The 22,214-nt window shown below is 44.8% G+C and overlaps 1 protein-coding gene across 3 annotated transcripts; it reads left to right on the top strand.

The window, feature by feature from the left end:
* The first annotated feature begins 37 nt into the window (after positions 1 to 37).
* On the top strand, positions 38 to 21,478 carry ZKSCAN1 (zinc finger with KRAB and SCAN domains 1). Of its 3 annotated transcripts, none has more exons than XM_040262773.1 (6): positions 38 to 123; positions 11,708 to 12,230; positions 12,478 to 12,631; positions 14,623 to 14,714; positions 14,988 to 15,114; positions 17,088 to 18,071. In XM_040262773.1, exons 2-6 carry the CDS (start codon positions 11,805 to 11,807, stop codon positions 17,978 to 17,980), a joined length of 1,692 nt encoding a protein of 563 aa, XP_040118707.1. In that variant the 5' UTR covers positions 38 to 123; positions 11,708 to 11,804; the 3' UTR covers positions 17,981 to 18,071. The 3 variants fall into 3 exon arrangements, with proteins under 3 accessions (XP_040118707.1, XP_040118690.1, XP_040118698.1); XM_040262756.1 differs by lacking the exon at positions 38 to 123 and adding an exon at positions 3,908 to 4,037 and having other exon boundaries at positions 17,088 to 21,478; XM_040262764.1 differs by lacking the exon at positions 38 to 123 and having other exon boundaries at positions 10,034 to 12,230; positions 17,088 to 21,478.
* The last annotated feature ends 736 nt before the right edge of the window (positions 21,479 to 22,214 follow it).

Here is a 22,214-nt window from a genome sequence, read left to right as displayed (position 1 = left end):
TAGCCTCTCTGAAAATTCTGAATCCACACCCGGCTTGGCAGCAATAGCCTGAAGGGTGCTTCCCTTGGCCAGAGTGTGTGCTCAACAGATGGGCAACTCCCCACAGCCTCACTTCGAGCTCAGGTAACAGTTACATTTACCCCAGCCATTGGCTAGCCTGGCCCCCGTGGGCACTTGTGGGTGGGGTGGCTGGACACGCATAAAGAGAAATCGGTGTTCAATAGAATAAAAGTGTGGCACTTAGGGGCAACAAGAAGAAAAGCTGCATGCATCACAGCTGACTGTGGGGCAGGCTTACACAGCCCCTGTTTCCTTTTTTTCTAAGTAATTTTTTATTTGAGTATAGTTGTTAGTTTCTGCTGTATAGCAAAATGAATCAGTTATACATGTACATACATCTTTTTTTTAGGTTCTATTCCGTTATAGGTCATAACAGAATATTGAGTAGAGTTCCCTGTGCCTGACAGAGACAATACTTTTTTCTACTACCAGAGAGTTACCTTGGAAAGAGGCACCCCACAGAAGCCTTAATTCTGTCCTGGGAAACCCGCAATCAGGCAGAGAAGTGTATTTATGCAGCTTTGGATATATGCATCACTTCACTTTGTATTTTGGTGACTCATACATTGGTTTCGGAGAAGGCAATGGCACCCCACTCCAGTACTCTTGCCTGGAAAATCCCAGGGACGGGGGAGCCTGAGCAACTTGACTTTCACTTGTCACTTTCATGCATTGGAGAAGGAAATGGCAACCCACTCCAGTGTTCTTGCCTGGAGAATCCCAGGGACGGGGGAGCCTGGTGGGCTGCCGTCTATGGGGTCGCACAGAGTTGGACACAACTGAAGCGACTTAGCAGCGTACATTGGTTTAATGTCCCCACCAGATTGTAAACTTCTAGAATACCAGTGCAATGTCACTATCATATCCTCCAAAACAAGCATAATCCCTGATACATAATATATCATCATCAATGGCTATGAATAAATAAGTTCTGCCATAATACTGATGTGACTCAATAAATTAAGCAAGGTCAATGGAAGGACATTTGTTACCCTTCTGGTGTAAATAACTGTGCTACAGCACAAAGATAAGAATTAAGCCTCTTTGGGGAAGAAATATGGTTATACATTTATTTTTTATTGAAGTATATAGTTGACATACAATTTAAGTTACAGATCTATAGTGATTCACAATTTTTAAAGGTTCTACTCCATTTATAGTTATGAAATACTGGCTATGCTCCCTGGGTTGTGCAATATAACTTTGTAGCTTATTTCATACATAATCGTTGTACCGTTTACTCATAATCGTTGTACCGTTTACTCCCCACCACTGGATCCTCTCTCTCCTTCCCTCTCCCGACTGTAACAATTAGTTTGTTCTTTGTATCCATGAGTTTGTTTCCTTCATGTTACATTCACCAGTTTGTTGTAGTTTTTAGATTCCACATATAAATGTGGTTTTTTTAAATTCCATATACAAATATCATACAGTATTTGTATTTCTCTGTCCAGTTTGTTTTACTTAGCATAATGCTCTCCAAGTCCATTCATGTAGTTGCAGAGGGCAAAATTCTATTCTTTTTTACGGCTAAGTAGTTTCCCATTTTGTATATCTACAAACACACACACACCACATCTTCTTAACCCATTCCCCTGTTAACGTACACTTAGATTGCTTCCATATCTTGGCAATTATAAGTGATGTTTTTTTATATATGTATGTATGTATATCGGAGAAGGCAATGGAAACCCACTCCAGTATTCCTGCCTGGAAAATCCCATGGACGAAGGATCCTGGTGGGCTGCAGTCCATGGGGTTGCTAGGAGTCAGGCACGTATATATATACATATTAATTCGCTTGTCAGAATCTGCCCTAATTAAACAATCCAAAAGACATTTGCACAAAAATTTTCATTTAACTATTTCTTAACCTAGCAAAACTTTCAAAGTATTCAGCATGTCTAGAAATATAGGAATTACTAAATAATTAATGGTACACGCTTGAGGGAATACTATATAGCTGTTAAAAGCTTATCCATTCTGGGTAGCAAAATTTTAAATGCCAGTGATATGATAATTAAGCTTTTTAAAGTAGTACACATAATTTCACATCAACCACATCCGGCTTTTCTAGGTGACAAGGAACCAAGTAAGACTCTTTTATTGGCGAGGAATTTATTGTAAGGACACACAGGGAAATAGAGAGACAGGAAACAATAACATCTGCAGCAAAGCCAAGCAGTGCACAGAATAGGGGCCTGAAGGTTATTCAGACGGCCGCCTCCCCACGCTGTGGGTTCTCAGTAGTGGGTGGCTGGGCTCCCCTCGTGTACCCTGCCGTGCGGTGCATCGGCCCTGGAGCCACTGCTAGCCATGACACCCACAGCTTCCCGGCTTCTGTCACCTAATGCCTTCTGCTGATTGATTTCTGCTTGGCCCCGGTTTTCTGTTTGTCTCACATTTGAACTCCCCAAGAAAGGAGATCTAGATGTTTTAGTTTCCTACTGTTCCATTCTTCAGAGCTCTCACACCAGACCACCTCTGTAATTCCAGTGGTCAGCATATAAGCTGTGCTTCCAAAAAGTGCCTAAACCTGATCCCATCAATTCGGTCCAAAAAGTGGTCACACAGTATGAATGTGGCAGGTACTTCAAACATATCAGCCACCTATCCAATACAATCTATATTTTTGAACCATGTTTAAAATAATAAATAAAAGCATATACATATGCAAAGGCTTCCCAAGTGGTGTTAGTGGTAAGGAACTCATCTGCTAATGCAGGAGATGTAAGAGACACTGGTTCCATTCCTGGGTTGGGAAGATCCCCTGAAGGAGGGCATGGCAACCCACTCCAGTATTCTTGCCTGGAGAATCTCACGGACAGAAGAGCCTGGTGGGCTACAGTCCATAGGGTCAAAAAGAGTTGGATATGACTGGAGCGACTTAGCACATACACACACAGAGACATATGAAAACAGATAGGAAAGAGATAAATCCATCATAGTTGGGTTAGGGTGGAAGGATTATAGATGATTACTTTTCTCCATTTTGCACTTTTCATTTAACGATACTGTAATTGACTTTTAGTTTTCAAATATTTTTTCAAAGTACTCTTCAAACTATAGGAGTCACGCAGCCAAGCTACTAAGTTCAGTCTCTCCCCAGAACTTGCCTTGGAATATACAGCAAAGTCACAATCATTAAAGTCTGTGGGTGCTCTCGCTCAGCAGGTAGAGTGTAGAGTATTACTTCTGTCTTATCTTGCCAGGTGAAGGCCATAATTGTTGTCGGTTGTGAAAGCACCTTGAAGGCAAAAGTGCCTGTTATTATTCTGAAAACTTCTTTTAAATTGCTATAATAGCGTATGTCACATGAGCAGAACATAAAACCTTATGACTAGCTTGGGCATAGAAAGACGTTCTTTATCCACAAGCCAAGTATTTGAAAATACCACCCACTCAATTGGCAGACACCTTCAGGGCTGGAGAGGAACTACCACCATAGTTTTGTGAAACTGAGCCACCCATGGCTTAACTTTGATCTCCTCTGTGTACATCGTTCTTTCAGCTCCTCTGCCACAAACATACAGTTACTAAGTATTATTGCTTGATAATAACTCTAATTACTACAAGGACTGCCCGAGGTGAAAAAGGAGAAATCGAATTATCAGATGGACTGGTGTCAGAGTTAGATAGTCTGTTTATCCTTTCGTCCCCAGCCCTAACTTGGGGGCGCACAGGCTGCGGGAGGGGACCCCCAAAGCGGGAGGCTGCACCTGTGCAGGTCTCTGGACACGTCCAGCATTGGGGAAACCGAGATGTCGAATCCTCCCGCCCTCCTAGAGAAGACCCGGAAGCGCTGCGCAGTCCCGGAAGGCGAGGTGCTGACACACTTCCGGCCTTTGTGACTCATTGTGTCTGTGTCGAGGCGTCAGGAGGGCCCGGAGCTGAGCGCGGCGCCCTTCGGCCGGCCTGAGCCCCAGAGTCAACTCCCTTTGCTCGCCCAGCGCCCCCAGCCGCTCCCGGGGCTCACGGTGAGATTTGGGGCCGGCCTCTGAGGGAGCGGGCGGGGCCGCAGGGGTGTGTGCGTGGGGGTGGGCTCTGCAGCTGCGAACCCGGGGTCCTCTCCTGGCGGCCGGGGCGCCGCGAGCAGCGAGTCCCTGCCCCTGTCCCCTCCTCAGGCCGGGCCGTAGGCAGCGCCGTCCCCCAGGGCAGCCGACCCTGCCCCATCGGGGGCCCAGGCAGGGAGGGGGCCTCTGTCCTTGGCAGGGGGACCTGGGAGACCTGGGGGAACGGCTGTCTGCGGGCCCCTTCCGGGCCCTCAACTGCAATGTCGTCGTCTTTGCTTGACGTTTTTGAAAACCGGGTCGCGAGCGAACCGATCCCTGTTAGGTTTTTTTCCTTCTCTGCCTTAGTCGCCATTTGCTTTGATTCCAGTGAGAGGTTTTTAAAATTTTCGGGGTCCTTGAAGTACCTCCAGATGAAAAATGCGGAAGGCTGAGAAACGGACACGTTTCAAGATGCCGAGTACATGTTTCCAGATCACCTGCTTCTCCCCACCCCGTTCCTCGAGCGGTGGGTGATTAAAGAGCGTCTGAAGCCTAGTCTGAGTGGATGAAGTGATTCTGGTCTAATAGAGATGATATGTACGTCCGGCTCTCAGCTTTAGGGCACATTTCGAAGGCTTTTGAAAACGAGCTGTCCGGAAGATTAGGTGCGTTTCTTATTTCTGGGTAGTACTTTGGCCACCTCATGCGAAGAATTGACTCATTGGAAAAGACTTTGATGCTTGGAGGGATTGGGGGCAGGAGAAGAAGGGGACGACCGAGGATGAGATGGCTGGAGGGCATCACTGACTCGATGGACGCGAGTCTGAGTGAACTCTGGGAGTTGGTGATGGACAGGGAGGCCTGACGTGCTGCGGTTCATGGGGTCGCAAAGAGTCGGACACGACTGAGCGACTGAACTAAAGTGAACTGAGTGGTTACTCTGCCTGACTTGGAAGGGTGAAGAGTGAAAGGAATTTGTGGAAATTGCACGGGACCATTAGGAGACTGATTAACTGAGTGACCTTGGGTAAGACAGGACACTTCTGCCAACGCTCAGTGCTGTCATCCATCAGATTAGGTTTTCTCCAAAGGCCCCTCCAACTTTGAGGTTATTTGCTTTAGTCGGTGTAATTGAAAAATTCAGCCACAGTTCACCCTGACACTGGCCCTGCCCTCCCCTTCCTACGGTGCCTCCAGTACACAATAAGATACTTGCACTGTAGAGAGTGGCTGTTACATGGCCTGGGACCAAAGAAAGCATTTATTGTACAGGCCATTGCTAGGCGGATTGGAGGTGGTCAATAAATACTTGTTGAATTGAATTGTGGAGGATTCATTGTAACCAGTCAACAAAGCCCTGTTACTGTATTTGCCAGCCACATGTGGAGAAATAGCTTTATTACTTAGGGAACCATGATAATTTGCCCCAGAATGTTTCTCCAAGTTTGTATTGTCTCTGAATTAATAGGCACAATTCTTGTTCATTATTTCAGGCTGTTTTCACCAATCTTAAAATACAAACAGGGAGGCTCACTAATTAATACCTTGGGCTTTTGCTGATTCTCTGCTTGATGTAAGCATTTAAATTTTTGCTAACTTTATACTGTATCTAAATACAGATGAGTGTTATGTTAAATCTTTCCTTTTTATTCTGAGTATCAGTATTCTTTTGGAATTCTCAGGATACCTAGTTGTCTTTTAAAGGTAGCTTTTTCATGTTTTTAAACATTTCACAGCACTTCTCAAAAATGAGGGGGGGGCCAGTTTGTTTGAAATGTCAAAACTATACCCTGGAAAAGATACTGGCCTGTTTAGAAAATAGCCTCTGAAATAAACTGAGCTTGTAACTCCAGGCCCTTTTTGTAAGAAAATCTTTTGTATTTACTTTTGGTGAGACCCAGTTACTGGGGGTAATCTTATCTATATCGGATAGTGTGCCAGAATGGTTTGCAACTCAAAGGGACCCCAGAGGTAGTTTTCTGCTCCTCTGATCCTACCCTAGCCCCCATTTGACAGATGAAGATACTGGGTGTCAGAGAGGTTGAACACCTCACCCGGGGACATGTAACTCACTCACCATAGGAGACCAGGATTCAGGTGTTCCACCTTGTGCTGCTTTCACTATAACAGGGTTAATCCCATTGCTTAAGTGAGTTTGGTGTGATTGTTGGAACCTGAACTGAGTCTCACAGAACTCATTTCAAATCCTGACTTAACCATTTAATTGCTCTGTGACCTTGGGTGTTACTTAATGTCTGTCAACCTTAGTTTCATTGTTATACATTGTGACCACAATTGTACCTACCTCCTAAGAATGTTGTGTGAAATGCCTGGTCCATAGACCAGTTAACATTGGTTCTTACTATTATGTCTGCTAGAGGCTTCTTGAATTGGACAGATGAGGGGCAAGTGGCATTTCAGCTTAGCTCTAAAGGATAAGGAGGATTTGAAAAGGCAGGGAAGACTGGGAGGGAAATCCCAGGCATTATGATGTGAGAAAAGGATGACAGTCAAAATATAAGACATTTAAGAAATACTGAGTAGAGTCATTTTGCTGGATGGAAAAGGTTCATGCAGGGAAGGGGAAGAAACTGATGGGAAATGAAGCTTGATGGGGAAGCTGGGACCAGGTGCTGGGGGCTGTTGGATTGCACGGCTCTGTGGAGTTTTAGGAAGAAGAATCTGAGAGCAAGGTTGGAGATGAATTGTGAAGGGGAGGCAGAAAATGAAGGTAGGGCACCAAAGAGAAGCCATTCTTCACAAAACTAGATAGAAGAATAAGTATGAGCAAAGAATTGCACCTCCCTGGTGCTTGGAGATGAATGTACTTACATAAGGGGAGAGGAATCAGAGATGAAAGCTGATCCCTAGTTGCCACTGAAGGCAGTAAGATGACAAGGGGAGCTGAAATAGTTTAAGTTGTTCTTATTTCTTCTCTTCAATTAAACAGAATTAAGGTCTGCCCAATTCTTTAGAAGAAAAGTGAACAAGAGTCCTTGTCCTCGAGGGACCTAATGTTTAGTTGGGAAGTGGTGATAGAAACTCAGGTAATGGTAAGACAAGGAGAGTAGACATGCCTGGCAAAGTCCCAAGAGTATTCAGAGGAGGAAGATATCTTCTTTAATTTGGAATGTCAGGAAACGGTGTACATCTTGAAGGTGAGTGAAAATTTGACCAGTTGAGGTTGATAAAGGTGGGAGATTTGTCCTAGCAAAGGAGTAAAGATGCAAAGTCACACCCCAAGTTAATGGGTACTATGGTAATGGGAACGTTAATGGGCCGAATAGGCTGAAATAGAGGGGATCACTACTACTACGAGAAAAGTAATGGAAGAGGAAGAGTCCAGTGGAGTGTGTTGTTTGAATGCTAAGTCAGTAGATATCAAGGATTCACTGAGAGTAACTGAGGAAGGAGGGAATGACCAGCAGCAGACTTTGGCAATACTAAGTTGACCTTGGTGTGTTGTTCATGTTGAAACAGGAAGAAATGGCAGCAAGACAGACTGGGTGGGGCTGAGGCCCTAGTGTCTGCAGGAGATGTGGAGCCTGGATATTGGGATGGTGGAAGACGGTTCTGGGAGGCATGGCTGGAAAAGATGCTCTTTTTTTTCCACTTTTCCGAATGAAATGAAGGAGACCCAGCCTTACAGGAGTTATTTAGCCTCCCAGCTGAGAGAAAGCCAGCCGAAAGAGTGGTCTCTTGGAGTCCCTGCCTGCTGCCTCTTCCTGTTCAGGTCCTGGCTCTTGCGATGCGCCAGCTCCTCGGGGCCGTTCTCCTGGAAGCTGCCTTGTCAGCTGTCAGGCGCCCCTCGGGGCTGCGCCAGCACGTGGAACCTCCTTACAACTGTTGGAACATCTGTTCTGTACTGTAGTGATTTGTGTAAGAGCTGGAATCTCACTTCCCATCTTTCAATCCCCCTCAGGCTAGGGTGACACCATGTGTATTTGTGTTGTTTTAGTCTCTAAGTCGTGTCTGACTCTTTTGCGACCTTGTGGACTGTAGCCCTCCAGGCTCCTCTGTCCATAGGATTTCCCAGGCAAGAATTTTGGAGTGGGTTGCCATTTGCTTTTCCGAGGGATCTTCCTGACCCAGGGATCGAACCTGAATCTCCTGCATCAGCAGGCGGATTCTCTACCACAATGCCATTTGGGAAGCCCTTGCGTATGATAAGTCTTCAGAAATGCTTAAGAAATTGAATACTTGTAATGAAGGATTTTTCTAGGTAAAGTTGCTCGGAAGTTGAAAAACAAAATATATTTCCCCAGCAAGGGGGTGGAGTGCAAAACAAGTCTGAAGGAATGGATCAGTTCAGTTCAATTGCTCAGTTGTGTCCGACTTTTGTGACCCCATGGACTGCAGCATGCCAGGCTTCCCTGTCCATCAGCAACTCCTGGAGCTTGCTCATACTCGTGTCCATTGAGTCAGTGATGCCATCCAACCATCTCATCCTCTGTTGTCCCCTTCTCCTCCTGCCTTCAATCTTTCCCAGCATCAGGGTCTTTTCAAATGAGTCAGTTCTTCACATCAGGTGGCCAGAGTATTGGAGTTTCAGCTTCAGCATCAGTCCTTCCAATGAATATTCAGAACTGATTTCCTTTAGATGTACTGGTTGGATCTCCTTGCTGTCTGAGGGACTCTCAAGAGTCTTCTCCAACAACACAGTTCAAAAGCATCAATTCTTCGGCACTCAGCTTTCTTTATGGTCCAACTCTCACATCCATACATGACTACTGGAAAAACTGTATCTTTGACTAGATGGATCTTTGTCAGTAAAGTAATGTCTCTGCTTTTTAATATACTGTCTAAGTTGGTGATGGCTTTCCTTCCAAGGACTTCCCTTGTGGCTCAGCTGGTAAAGAATCCGCCTGCAATGCGGGAGACCTGGGTTGGATCCCGGGGTTGGGAAGATCCCCTGGAGAAGGGAAAAGCTAACCACTCCAGTATCCTGGCCTAGAGAATCCCACGGTCCATGGGCTCACAAAGAGTCGGACACGACTAGCGACTTGCACTTCACTTCACTTCCTTCCAAGGAGCAAGTGTCTTTTAATTTCATGGCTGCAATCACCATCTGCAGTGATTTTGGAGCCCAAGAAAATGAAGTCTCTCACTGCTTCTGTTGTTTCCAAGTGATGGGACTGGATGCCATGATCTTAGTTTTCTGAATGTTGAGTTTTAAACCAGCTTTTTCACTCTCTTTCACTTTCATCAAGAGGCTCTTTAGTTCCTCTTCACTTTCTGCCATAAGGGTGGTGTCATCTGCATATCTGAGGTTGTTGATATTTCTCCCGGCAGTCTTGATTCCAGCTTGTGCTTCATCCAGCCCAATGTTTCTCATGATGTACTCTGCATAGAAGTTAAATAAGCAGGGTGACAATATACAGCCTTGATGTACTCCTTTCCCAGTTTGAAACCAGTTTGTTGTTCATGTCCAGTTCTAACCGTTGCTTCTTGGCCTGCGTTCAGATTTCTCAGAAGGCAGGTAAGACGGTAAATTTTCCACAGTTTTTTGTGATCCACACAATCAAAGGCTTTAGCACAGTCAGTGAAGCAGAAGTAGATGTTCTTTTGGAATTCTCTTGCTTTTTAGAAGATAGTTTACAGCAGGACTTTCACCAGTTTAAAGTATTGGAGAAATGACTTAATTCCCACATTCTTTTTATATTTATGCAGCAAGCCTTTTTGAATGTAATGTTCTTGATTGTAATTATAAGCTGCTATTTTAATAACAATTTCTGTTTTTTATTAGGGACCAAAGAAAGAAAAATGAATCCTGTTATAAACCTCAGATTAAAATCATAATCTTTGTTTAGAACAGTCTTCTCCAAACTTTTCCAGTCACACGATCCTGTCAGTAAAAACTGTTTACAAAAGCTACATACATAAATTATTATACCAGCGTTTTGTATAATTTTTAAAAATACAGTAAGTTGTACTTTTCTCAAATAATCTTCTGCTTTAAATGTACGTGATCCGTTTTCCACCAAAATTACTAATAATTTTTTAGTGAAAGTCATGTAATTAAAAATGTTTTGTTAGTTTAAAACTATTGGCTTACCTCATTTTGATACAGTCGATGCTGTCTCTAAAACTTGAAGTTGGTGCTTAATTTTGATGGCTGTAAGAGGTGAAAACGATGCCTCACAAAGGTTTGTCAATTCAGATGAAAGAAATACATTTTTTTGTCTGCTTAGTAACTCGTGATTGCTCCTGTCCACCAACCCTCTTCAGTTTTTGTTCTTGAAATTCAGCTTCTACATCTCCATTTGTCCATGCTCTTATATCACCTGTTCTTACAAACTAATCAAAAGATGTTTTATAATTTTAACAAACAGGCTCAAGACCCACTAAAAATCCTTATTTGGAAGTTCTTAAACAAATTAGGGAGTATTTCCAAGTTTTTAAAATGTGTAGACAATAAGGAGTTTCAAGGATGCTGAGTATTGGTTTTAGTGGTTAAAATTATGTAACAACCCACTAATAATTCCTTTCTCGTACTTTTTTTTTTTTTTTTTTACTTTTTCACTTGTCGATTGACTTCTTGTTAGATTTAGATCCACATTGGTTCTCACCTTCTGGCCTGGCTGAGTTAGAAATTGCTCTGGATAGAAGCTTCAGCCGCTCCATTTTCTTGTTTATATGTGTTTGCCTTCTTAGGGTCTCCCCTTCTCCTAGTTTCTCTGCAAGAATCTCTAAAGCTGCTTGTTCCTTTCTAAGATGTAGCTGATATATAGCATAAGGTTAGCTTCAAGATACATAATGATTCAGTGTTTCTGTATATTGCCAAGTGATCCCAATAAGTCCGGATAACATCTGTCACCATAGTTACATTTTTTTCATTTGAAGAAAATTTTTAAGAACTTCTTTCAGCAGCTTTCACATATGCAGCAGAGTATTAACTAGAGTCGCCACGCCGTGACCCCATCCTAGGACTTACTCATTTTATAACAGGAAGTTTGGGTCATTTGACCCATTTTGCCCTGCACCGGCCCCCATACTGTCTCTTGTGAACCTGTTCAGCATTTAGACTGAGTGAGCTTGTTAGTATCCATTTGTACATTAAATGTAGTCTATTTTCTCTCACTTTTAAAATATAAATAGACGTCCTGATATTTTCCTTATTCAAAGTGGATCATTTTGTACTGACCTAGGCACCCATAAAAGACATAGAAATATCTGAATGGTGGGTTACAAGTCCGGGCCTTCAGATCTGGCTTGAGTGTTGGCTCCACTAGGTATGTTGCTCCTGAGCACACAGCGGAAGTCACCCACCCACAGTCGTGTCATCTGTAAGAGGGTGCTCCACGTTGTCCTGGGAGCCTGTACATGTGCCGCTGCAAGCCACCGCCTGGCACCCCTCTCTCAGCTCTCACCAGGCTGTGTGTGTAAACATGACGTCATAACCTGCCTTCCCCCTGGAAGGAAAGTGCTGGGACTCCAGCAGACACCCTGAGGGCAGAATTTGCCATTTGGGGGTTTGCTTGCAAAACTTTAATATCTACAAAGTGACGGTGAAAACAGTTGGTACCAGGGGCTTTTTTTTCCTTTACTCTTCAGAGGCGTTTTTAATGCTTGGTTGTGTAGCCTTGTATGAAGTATTAACAGCAAAGTATCACTTTCCATAAAGGTACCAGTAATTTTTTTTTTTAACTCTTCAGAAATAGTACAGAAACAGATACCAGACATCTCACAGGACAGAAAGGAGAGCACAAGAGCACAAACCCTGTTCCGATTGAGTCAGGTCCCCGAGCCTGAATGATGACTGCTGAGTCGAGGGAAGCCACAGGTCTGTCCCCGCAGGCTGCCCAGGAGAAGGACGGTATCGTGATAGTGAAGGTGGAAGAGGAGGATGAGGAGGAGCACATGTGGGGGCAGGACGCCAGCCTGCAGGAGTCTCCCCCGCCCGACCCAGAGGTCTTCCGCCAGCGCTTCAGGCACTTCTGTTACCAGAACACTTTCGGGCCTCGAGAGGCCCTGAGTCGACTCAAGGAACTTTGCCACCAGTGGCTGCGGCCCGAGATCCACACCAAGGAGCAGATCCTGGAGCTGCTGGTGCTCGAGCAGTTCCTCTCCATCCTGCCCCGGGAGCTCCAGGCCTGGCTGCAGGAGTACCGTCCCGACAGCGGGGAGGAGGCCGTGACCCTGCTGGAGGATCTGGAGCTGGATTTGTCAGGACAGCAGGTGAGGCGAGGTGACGCCTGGGATGTGTGAGCAGCACGTGGACTTTGAGACTGGAGCAAAGAGAGTTACTGATTTAAAGCTCATATTTATAGTCTTTGTGGTACTTCGATCCCACTCCCCTTGGCTGTTAAAAAAGTATTCTGGCCCTGGCCCTCACCCAGCCACTGGCATACTTACTGTCTTTTTGTTTGTCTAAATTCCTGTTTAAAAAGTAATTTACCCACAAGCCCAACCCGTTTGTCCTCAGGTCCCAGGTCAAGTTCATGGGCCTGAGATGCTCGCAAGGGGGATGGTGCCTCTGGACCCAGTGCAGGAGTCTTCGAGCCTTGACCTTCCTCATGAGCCCACCCAGTCCCATTTCAAACATTCATCTCGGAAACCCCGTCTGTTACAACCTCAAGGTAAGAAGCCAGGTTTCACAGGGGGTGTGAAGCGGGGACACACCAGTCAGATGTGTCTATGTTGTTGATGCCTGGAGTAGAGAAGCGTGTTTGTTTCTGTTGTCATTACTACTGCATATCAGAGGAAACATAACCTACAGACCAATTTCATGAGTTAAATAATGTTACTGAGGAGGTAAGTGGAATGTGCATAATAAACTTGAGTGGACATTATAGTATTTGTTGAATTGTTAGCATTCTGGATGTCTAGCAGACTTTTTTTTAACAGGAAAATCCTCAGAAGAGATGATATATATCCAGCACTCTGGTATGTTATAAATTATCTTTAAAAGTATCATTTTAAAATTGATTTTATTTGGGACTTCCCTGGTGGTCCAGGGGTTAAGACTCCGTGTTTCCACCGCAGTGCTTCCACTGTACTGTTCAGTGCATGCTGAGGGAAACTGGATCCTCCGTGCCACACAGCACAGCCCCAAAATAAATAAGTTCATTTTCTTTAAAATGTGTAAATACTGTATAACATCACTCTTTTTCTAGGTTATTTTCAGAAATTCCAAAGAATGGGAAAAGGATGGAAAAAATGTTTTGGTTGAGGAACATGAGGCAAAAAAAAATCATTTCAGAGTCATATAAATAAATATTAGTTTTTTTCCCTTGAGGGAAATATTAATGTATTTTATCCACTTTTAAAACCAAAGTAGGTACATAGACTATCAGTAAATAATAATATCATGCTAAAAGAATGATTGTTCAAGAGCTGATAAACGCATAATCCTTACCTAGCGTGTCTGTTTGTGGTGACGTGCAGGGTGGGCATATAAAGCTGAGGGAGCATTCTCGTCGGCCCGCTCTGGAGGACAGCCAGTTTATAAGCTGGAGAAACCCCCTCGAACCAGCCAGTACGCTGTGATGTTTAGTCCACCACTGTCCACCCCAGCCCATTATTTCCTCCTAGGGGTTGAAATCAGGAAATGGAAAAGGAGATTCATGGTTTTAAATGCCAGATTAGGGCTTCAGATGACCAGAGTAACAGCTTTAGGAATCCTGGGATGTGTAGTTGTTACATAGTAAATACGCACTTATTCTTAGTTTCCCCTCTGTGCTGATCATCTTCGAAGGGTGTTTCCTCAATCTTGTAAGGTTGGAGTGCTAGGTACTTGATCTTTTTGCACACTTTGCTCTAGCTTTTAGTAATTCTGTTACAGAATGGTTTTTCTAATATCTTTGCAATACAGTAACTGTAATTACTCATCTGTTTAACAGTAACATTTCCAAATCTAACATTACTTGGCAAGGGAAGGTTTTGATTTTGCAGTCTCCTAAGACTTTTCCAGTTTTTCTTATACATTACAGTGAGTGTGATCCTATATTGAATATGTCTTTTATTAGAAGAGTATCATCAACCCATGCCTTTATACACTTGGAAATATCTCATCAGCATTCAGACCCTGTGTACGTTTTATCCAAAAACTGGTCAGGTGAGGGAGAGAAATAGAGGGACAAAAACTGGCAGAAACTTGAAACTAAGAGCCATTCCTTCTCTGTTTCGAGATGTTACTGCTAAAGATTTTTAAATTAATTTTCCACAGCTGCATGGGCATCTGAAGTCCTAGTACACATTCCTTGGACTGGAGAAGGTTCAGTCATGAGCCAGACCTGACTCAGAGCTGAGTGTCGCCCGCTTCTGTGCCTGGGAACAAGAGCCTGGCTCTGGTTCTGGTTCTGGCTCTGGCTCTGCCCTCTCAGCAGGGGACGTTAGGCAAGTCGCTTACCCTCTTGGGGCCTCTGTTTCACCTTCTGTGACTCCTTGTTCCTCCTGCTCAAGAACAGAAGTCTTGGGAAGACACAGCTTATGCTGGCCTTCTTACAGTCCCTGTAATTATCCTTTCTGTAGTTCCTCGTTGAACATCAGGCACAGTAGTGCAGGAAAGAGGGTGCCCTGGACCCAGAGCAGAGCTGGCTTCACTCACAGCTCCTTTCTCCTCCTTCAGCTCTCCCTGCCACCCACGTTCCTGCCCCTCATCCCGAGGGGGTTCCCAGAGACCAGGCGATGGCATCTGCATTGTTCTCGGCAGATTCCCAGGTGAGCTGTGGGCCCCTCTGCCCTCCTGAGTCCCTGCCATCTGCCTCTTGCTGGGGCTCTTCTGGCAGTCTTCTCCCAAGACACTGGCTGTTGAAGCCCGGGCCCACAGAATAGCCCCACTCCCCAAGGGTCCACCGGAGCCTGGCGCGGCTGCCTTTTCTTCCCAGCATCCTGTAGGTTTGCAGTCACCTCCATCCCTGACTGCAGGTTCGGGCAGTGGGACTGTCCCTGGGCTTTGGGGGAACTGAGTGTGGGGATCTCGTGTTATTTCAGGCAATGGTGAAGATCGAGGACATGGCCGTGTCCCTCATCCTGGAGGAATGGGGATGTCAGAACCTGGCTCGGAGGAATCTCAATAGGGACGCCAGGCAGGAGAATTATGGGAACGTGATTTCCCAGGGTAAGACGGGTGCAGGATTACTTGTGATAAGAGTGTACTGCTGCTTTTTCCAGTAGCTGTGGGATCTCTGATGTGTTAGACTACCGAGCTCCTTTGTTCAGACCAGATGGAGAAGGAGAACACTGTTTATTTCATCCCAAAGCCTGGCGCTGGGACTTCCTGACGCCACGTGGATTTCTTAGGTCTAGGTAGTTTTACCTCTAGGGAGTCTTTTGAAAACAGACATAACTCTTGTGTTCTGATTCCCTACCTCTTCAACTACTCAGTCACCAGGGAGGATTCTGCTTCATTCCCTGTGGTTAAAATTGAGGTGCTTTTGTTGGGGTTGGGGAGTGTCTATATTTTTTAGTGTAGAGGGCCAGGTGAACACGGACCATCAGTTTCATCCTAACCTGGGAGCTGTTCCTGAACCCACCAGGCATCCTTCCACAGGTTTTTGGTCTTGCATCCTATGAGCGCTGCTCCACCAAAGCTCTGTATGTGTAATTCCATGACCTTATACCTGTCCCTCCCTCAGGGTCAGGTTTCCTAGGTTCCAAACCTAATGGTGATCTTCTGTGAAGAGCTCTGGCTCTTGAGTGTGTAGTAAGAACAATGAAGTTCTCAGAGGCATCAACCGGATAAGACAAGGTGACGCAGCTGACAGTCTCATTTGTCTCTGTTAGGTCTCAACCCCTGGGAGACTTCACTGTAGGAAACTGTCAAATCAGTCCTGTCACAGGGAAAGCCCACTTCCTGAGACTTCTGCCTGGGGAGAGCAAGGGGAATGTGAATGAAGGGAAACTAGGAAGAGAGGTTGTTACTAGAGAAACTTCAAGTTTTGTTTTGAACCATAGGGTTAGCTGGGGTTTATTTCTTAATACTTGCTCTTTGGACAAGGTGAAAATTAAGCCAAAATACTGATCTGTGTTTTTGAGCTGGGTAGTACCCACCTGTTGCTAACTTAAAACATAGGGAACCATCCAGATCATCAAGGACCTAGGCTTGGAATTCAAAAGAATAGACCAGTTTCATTTTTCTTATGATCGGGTCAGTATTTATGGCAGTTTCGTCACTAAAGTCAGGGGCTAGATACTCAGCTCCTTCGGTGGTTGTGCTGAGGTAGTGCACACCCACTTGGAAAGGTTTCTTAATGCCAAATAAGTGAAGAAGATTTAGATTAGTTTGGTTTTTTTCCCCACTCAAATGTAAACATATAAAATAGTGTTTTTGTGCTGAACAGTTTTTAGTCTCTGCTTAAAAACAGAGTGCCACACAGAATATAGCAGTCCGCAATAAAAATATATTCCAGTTTTTGTAGGTTGCCAAAATCAGAGATCAGCTCTGTATTTGTAAAATGTTGTTTTCTTATATTACATCCTTTGTGAGCCATCTCCAGACATCCTTTCACTTTCTTTGTTCTTAGGGATTCTTAATCATCTGTCAGTGAAAGTTTCAGTCACATTTACTGATGCCCCAACCAGCTTCTCTCCCTCAGCCCTGTTACCTGAGCACATCACCTTTCTTCTCCCTGGTAGAGAAAAACCGTTTCATGTGTCTGAAGGTCCACATCACCTGCCAGATTCTTTTTAATTTCATAAATACCAAGTTAAAACTGAAACTTTTTTTTTAATGATATTGATTCTTTCAAATTAATTATTGGGTGACCAATTATAGAACGATGCTTTGTGGCCTCTTATGTTCCTTCATGCCTCACCCTTTCCCTTCCTTTCTCACCTGGTCTGTTCCTTCTGCTTGTTCCCAGCTTCTGCACACTCCCTGCATCGTCCCTCCCACTCTTTGCCTGCCCTCGCATTTCCCAGTTCTCCCTGTTGTCCCTATGTTTTTTTTCCATTTTTCTACTATTTTGTCTACAGTTGGTACTGTGAGGTCATTTTACAGGTATGTAGAGGCTTCCTGGAAAAATGTCACTTGAGTAACCTGTATATTCAAAAGAAAAAGGTGCTATTTTTATTTTCTATCTATTGTGTCAGGTTGTGGAAACAGGAGTGAGAATGAGGAGTCCACCTCAAAGGCTGAAAGTGCAGAAGACTCAGCATCACATGGGGAGACGGCAGGAAAATTCCAGAAAGATGTCAGAGAAAAGCGTGAACAGCAGAGCAGAGTGGTAGAAAGGCAGCAGAGAAACCCTGAGGAGAAGGCTGGAAAAGAAAAGAGAGACTCGGGGCCAGCTACAGTCAAGGAGAAGAAACCCAGCACAGGAGAGCGAGGCCCGAGGGAAAAGGGGAAGGGTCTGGGGAGAAGCTTCAGCCTGAGCTCCAACTTCACCACCACCGAGGAGGTTCCCACAGGAACCAAGTCCCACAGATGTGACGAATGTGGAAAATGCTTCACACGGAGTTCAAGCCTTATTCGCCATAAAATAATCCACACTGGAGAGAAGCCCTATGAATGTAGTGAGTGTGGGAAAGCCTTCAGTCTTAACTCCAACCTCGTCCTGCATCAGCGCATCCACACAGGAGAGAAGCCTCATGAGTGTAACGAGTGTGGCAAAGCCTTCAGTCACAGTTCAAATCTCATTCTGCACCAGCGAATCCACTCTGGGGAGAAACCCTATGAATGTAACGAGTGTGGGAAGGCCTTCAGCCAGAGCTCAGACCTCACTAAGCATCAGAGAATCCACACGGGGGAAAAGCCCTACGAATGTAGTGAGTGCGGAAAAGCTTTCAACCGAAACTCATACCTTATTTTGCACCGGAGAATTCACACCCGAGAAAAGCCCTATAAGTGCACAAAGTGTGGCAAGGCCTTCACCCGGAGCTCAACCCTCACCCTGCATCACAGAATCCACACCAGGGAGCGAGCCTCTGAGTACAGCCCAGCCTCCCTTGACGCGTTCGGAGCATTCCTGAAAAGCTGTGTGTAAAGCGTTTGTCAAGCCATTTCCCCCTTTCATTTCTAGAATGATTTCAGAGGTTTGTGCCCATGGAGGGGAAAAAAAAAGCCTAAACAGGTTATAAAGAAAATCACACTCAAGGAGCCTTACAGCTACATCAGCAGTGTTCTGCCTTTGTCTAGTCTGTGGGCCAGTAGTTCTTCCAAAGCCCCTGTAGGGAAATACTCAACTCGGGATGTAATCCACATGCTACTTCCACACAGGACAGAAGCACACACACAGGAAAACATCAAGGCTTTCAGTAATGAGGGTACCTCTAAGGCACTCTTGGACTCTCCACAACCACACCATATAATTGAAAGACTGAGATCGTGTTTGTGAAAATAACACTGATGTCCAAAACCTGCTTGGCACATGCAAACCCTACTTGGCCAGCATCTTGCTGAACCTTACTTCTCAAAAAAGAGGGACAGTTCAAACTACATGGAGACCTGCTGCTCAAACTAATTACGTAGATATGGTAAGTTCTGACCAGGTACTGGTAGCCTACCAAAGCTGTAGAAATCTAGGACTGCGCTCATCCATATCAAACCAAAGATTCCCATCTCTTCCTGAATGGGAGAGTCCACGTGCACCAGGCAGCAGTTCCAAAGGTAGCTGGTTCTGTCCTCCTCACTGAGAGAGATCCTGCTGAAATGGCAACTGTGATTCAAAACTCTTCTCTCCCTTTGTGAGGTCCCTGAATCCCTAAAGCGCTGTCGCACCCCTCAGTGCATCTCTCCATGAGTTAGCACTTGATTGCATACTCTCTGCACTCCTTCATTGTTCCATGTGTGAAAGTTTTCATCACTCCCCAGAAGAGACGCTTCTCCTGTCGGGTATATTTATATTTATATCCTGGACAGCCCCGGCCATCCTGCTGAACATAAAAGAAGTACTCCCTAGGCCTGACTTCTAGCAGGACTTTTACATTCACCACAGGGCCCGTGAGTCAGGAGTACCTGAAATACGGTAGCCCGGGCCAGCTTGTGAGACCTTCAGGGCCAAGGGCATTGCTAGAGCTCCAGAGTCTCATGCCTGTTTTTGTCTTGAAGATAAACATGTCAGTCCTCCACCGGCATAGACTATCTGGACCCAGATCGGAGAAAGAGTACCAGGGAATGTCAGAAGTGACTTTGTTGTCATCATCTTTAAAAAAAAGACACTTAGGCTGTTGCTGGACGTCCGTTTATGGCAAAGATGTTCACCAGAATCTGCTGGACGCCGTGATGATTGGAGCACTTTCTGAATCATGTGGAACGTTAAAGAATAAAGTTCAGAAGATGTGATTTCTGTTGCTTTTCAGAAAAAGGAACGTTTTTTTTCCCCACCCCTTCCAGAAACTTTGAAAAAACATATGACACCATTATCTGGCAGTTACTAAACATGTCTGTTGCTCCGAGAAGCTCACCAGTCTACTGAAATGTAGGTGGTTGTGTCGGAGTCATTCTGCACAGGGTCTTTCTTTTCTGCTTCTCGTCGCTAAAGGCTGCGGTGAGGCTGTGAAACTTGGATCTTTCCCACCATCTGTGCAGGAGGTTGCACTCCCTTCTTTTAGAAGCTCATAACAGACCATTTTTGGATACACACACACACACACGCAAGCCCCAAGCAGCGTGGGCTACATAGGAAGTCATCAGGGCTTCAGGTAGGGGTGACTGCTCATGCAGGAACTTAGAAACAGACTAAGAACACACCTGAAGACTAGCCTCATGATAGGAGACTCCCCACCCCCCTGCCACGTAGAGTTTGAGATTTTCCATCAAGAACTAAACCTATCATTTGTCACTTGTTCATCAGCCAACAACCCAGGCTTGTGAAACTGTCAGCTGCATGGGGAGCCATGGAGGTGGGGGCAGCTGTACCCTCAACTCCAGGCCGAACAGCACTAATCCTCTGGCCTCTGTAACTTGGACCCCCCCCCGACCCCCGCCCCAGCTTCCCTGCGGCTCCTGAGCAGTTGCGTCCGTGTGTTACCTGGGGAAATTTCACCGAGGTCAGCTGGTGACCTGAGTAGTCTATCCAACCAAGTTAAGAAAAGGAGCGATACTCCAGAAGGGCAAACCTGACTAATTTTTGTAAGAAAAGGGAAGGTAGAAGAAACTGCTTAGAGGAATTTTCTTCAGAGTAAGACAAGGATGGTCAAACAGAAAACTTGGTGCGTTTGAGCAAAGACTTCTGCTGCCAGGGAACTACTGAAAGAAGTGAGGTGCTTAACTCCAGATACTGATCAAAGTGCCACATGTTCTGAAGAGGGAAAGAACGTTAGTTGGGTCCACGTTGGCCTTTTTGAGCCACAACTCCATGCCAACATAATTCTGCCATCATTTCTTCTTATGGAAATTATTACTGGTTCCCCCGTATGTAATTCCCATCTTTCTGGGATATCATACTGACTGGGACAGCTATGGGGATTGCTCCAGGTCTTCAGCAGATGGACTCCTTGAAATAGCTATTTGAAGACATCTTTTCTGAAGAAAACAGGCTACCGCTGTTTATTAAAACTATTCACATTGCATTCATTTATCAGCTACTCAGCACGAAGTATAATTGGGTCATGGTCCAAAAGGCTCACAACATCTAAATTAGTGCTTGGAATCGTCATTTGAAAGTCCTCGACTGGCTGAAATCTGTTAACAGTTCAAGGACTCTAGTTAACTGTTGGCATGCTAGCTGACCCAGTGGAAATTTTTGAGAGGTTTTTTAAAAATATACCTTAACCTTGCCAGGAAGAGAAGTAAAATTCTTCAGGTTACTGGGCATTTGTTTCTGCTTCATCCTGGCAGGCAAGGCTAAAGCCTAGGACTGCAGATGTATGAGGCATCTTGATATGTAGGGCACTTAGTATTTTATTAAAGGCATAAAAGTGAAACTGCTAAAGATGTACAGACAGGTTGACCCTTTTGATAGGTAAGAATTTGCATCTTACCTGGCATCAGAAAATTCATTCCAGGAAGGAGCCTCTTAAATGTGATAAATATGGCAAAGCCTTTAATCACATTTCAGCTTGGCATCAGAAAGCTCACTGTAAATAAACATTGTTATGTGAGGGAAAACTTTCCATGTATAGCACTCATTGCTTTGGACAGAAAAAGAATGTTCCAGTCATGTAACAAATTTCAGAAACACTGTGGAGAAAGCTCGATCTTAACTGCAGTGGATCCACAGAAGAAGAAAAAAATGTGGGGAAATGCTAAAGAAATAGCAAAATGTACAATTTCTGACAAAACTTGTCGGTGTTGGGTACTTCTGTATATTTTGTATGATCATGATGTCTGTCTGTTTTGTACCTTCAGCCCCTGTTCTGTATATTCCCTGTACCAGATAATGTATTTTTATTTTAATCTATTTGACAGAACACATCACTCCAAAAGAGCGATGTTTTGGAGTGAGTAGTGAAATTGACATAGACAAAAAGTCAATTCACAGAACTGAGGAGAGGGAAAAATGAGGAAAAAAAAAAAAAACTTCATAGTTTGGTGCTTATCAGGTCAAGAACTTAGAAATGAGTAGATGCGTTAGGAGGGACAGGTGACTAGGGAACTAAAACGGAACTGTTTGCTATAGACGCCTGCAGTTTCCACAGCCAGAAACTCGACGCGTAGCTGCCAGATCACCGTTTCAAGGAGGAGAATGGGTTCTCTGAGCTTGTCGGGGGTGGAAGAAGGTCTGCTCCATGAATTGAGAGTAGGGAGTGGACTGGGAATGCTAGGGGGACCACTTAGTATCTTGACCTGGACCAATGGTGTAAAGTATCATCCTGCTTCCCCTGCTAACTATTACCTCTGTGTTGGGAAAACGTGTGGGGTAGGAAAACACCAAGATGGACTTTTCCCCGGAAAACAGACACAGGTGCATCCAGGCCTCGGCATTATAGTGTTCCCTCTGTATACCTCCTGTGTTCAGGGGTCTCCTGTATACCTCCCCTGATCCCACTCACCTCCCCTGGCCTGTGATTATTAAAAGAGGGCTTGAGAAGATTCACAGCTGAGAAAGAACTTTTTTCTGTTCTTTATCCTAGAGTTGATCACCTTTTATTGCAGGGTCCGGTCATCCTGACGTACTCATCTAAAGCTAGCTAACCAAGTTCATCCTACCACCTTCACGGAAGAATCATTGTGTAAATTGGTGTAACAGGATTAACCTGTAGTCAGACAGTGACAGCAACACCTGCCAGAGAAGCCATGTGTTTGTGGCCCCACTCTGCAACTGCTCAGAAATGGTG

The sequence above is a fragment of the Oryx dammah genome, unplaced genomic scaffold (assembly GCF_014754425.2).
Source record: "Oryx dammah isolate SB20612 unplaced genomic scaffold, SCBI_Odam_1.1 HiC_scaffold_2, whole genome shotgun sequence".
NCBI lineage: Eukaryota > Metazoa > Chordata > Mammalia > Artiodactyla > Bovidae > Oryx > Oryx dammah.
Note: the sequence above shows the minus strand (reverse complement) of the source record. Positions and strands in the feature narration are given on the sequence as shown.

Bases quoted from the DNA above. Each gene is read 5' to 3' on its own strand.
- ZKSCAN1 (XM_040262756.1), top strand. From the start codon at position 11,805: ATGATGACTGCTGAGTCGAGGGAAGCCACAGGTCTGTCCCCGCAGGCT. The intron at 12,231-12,477 runs GTGAGGCGAGGT...GTTTGTCCTCAG, and splicing joins TGGATTTGTCAGGACAGCAG to GTCCCAGGTCAAGTTCATGG. The intron at 15,115-17,087 runs GTAAGACGGGTG...CTATTGTGTCAG, and splicing joins TGGGAACGTGATTTCCCAGG to GTTGTGGAAACAGGAGTGAG.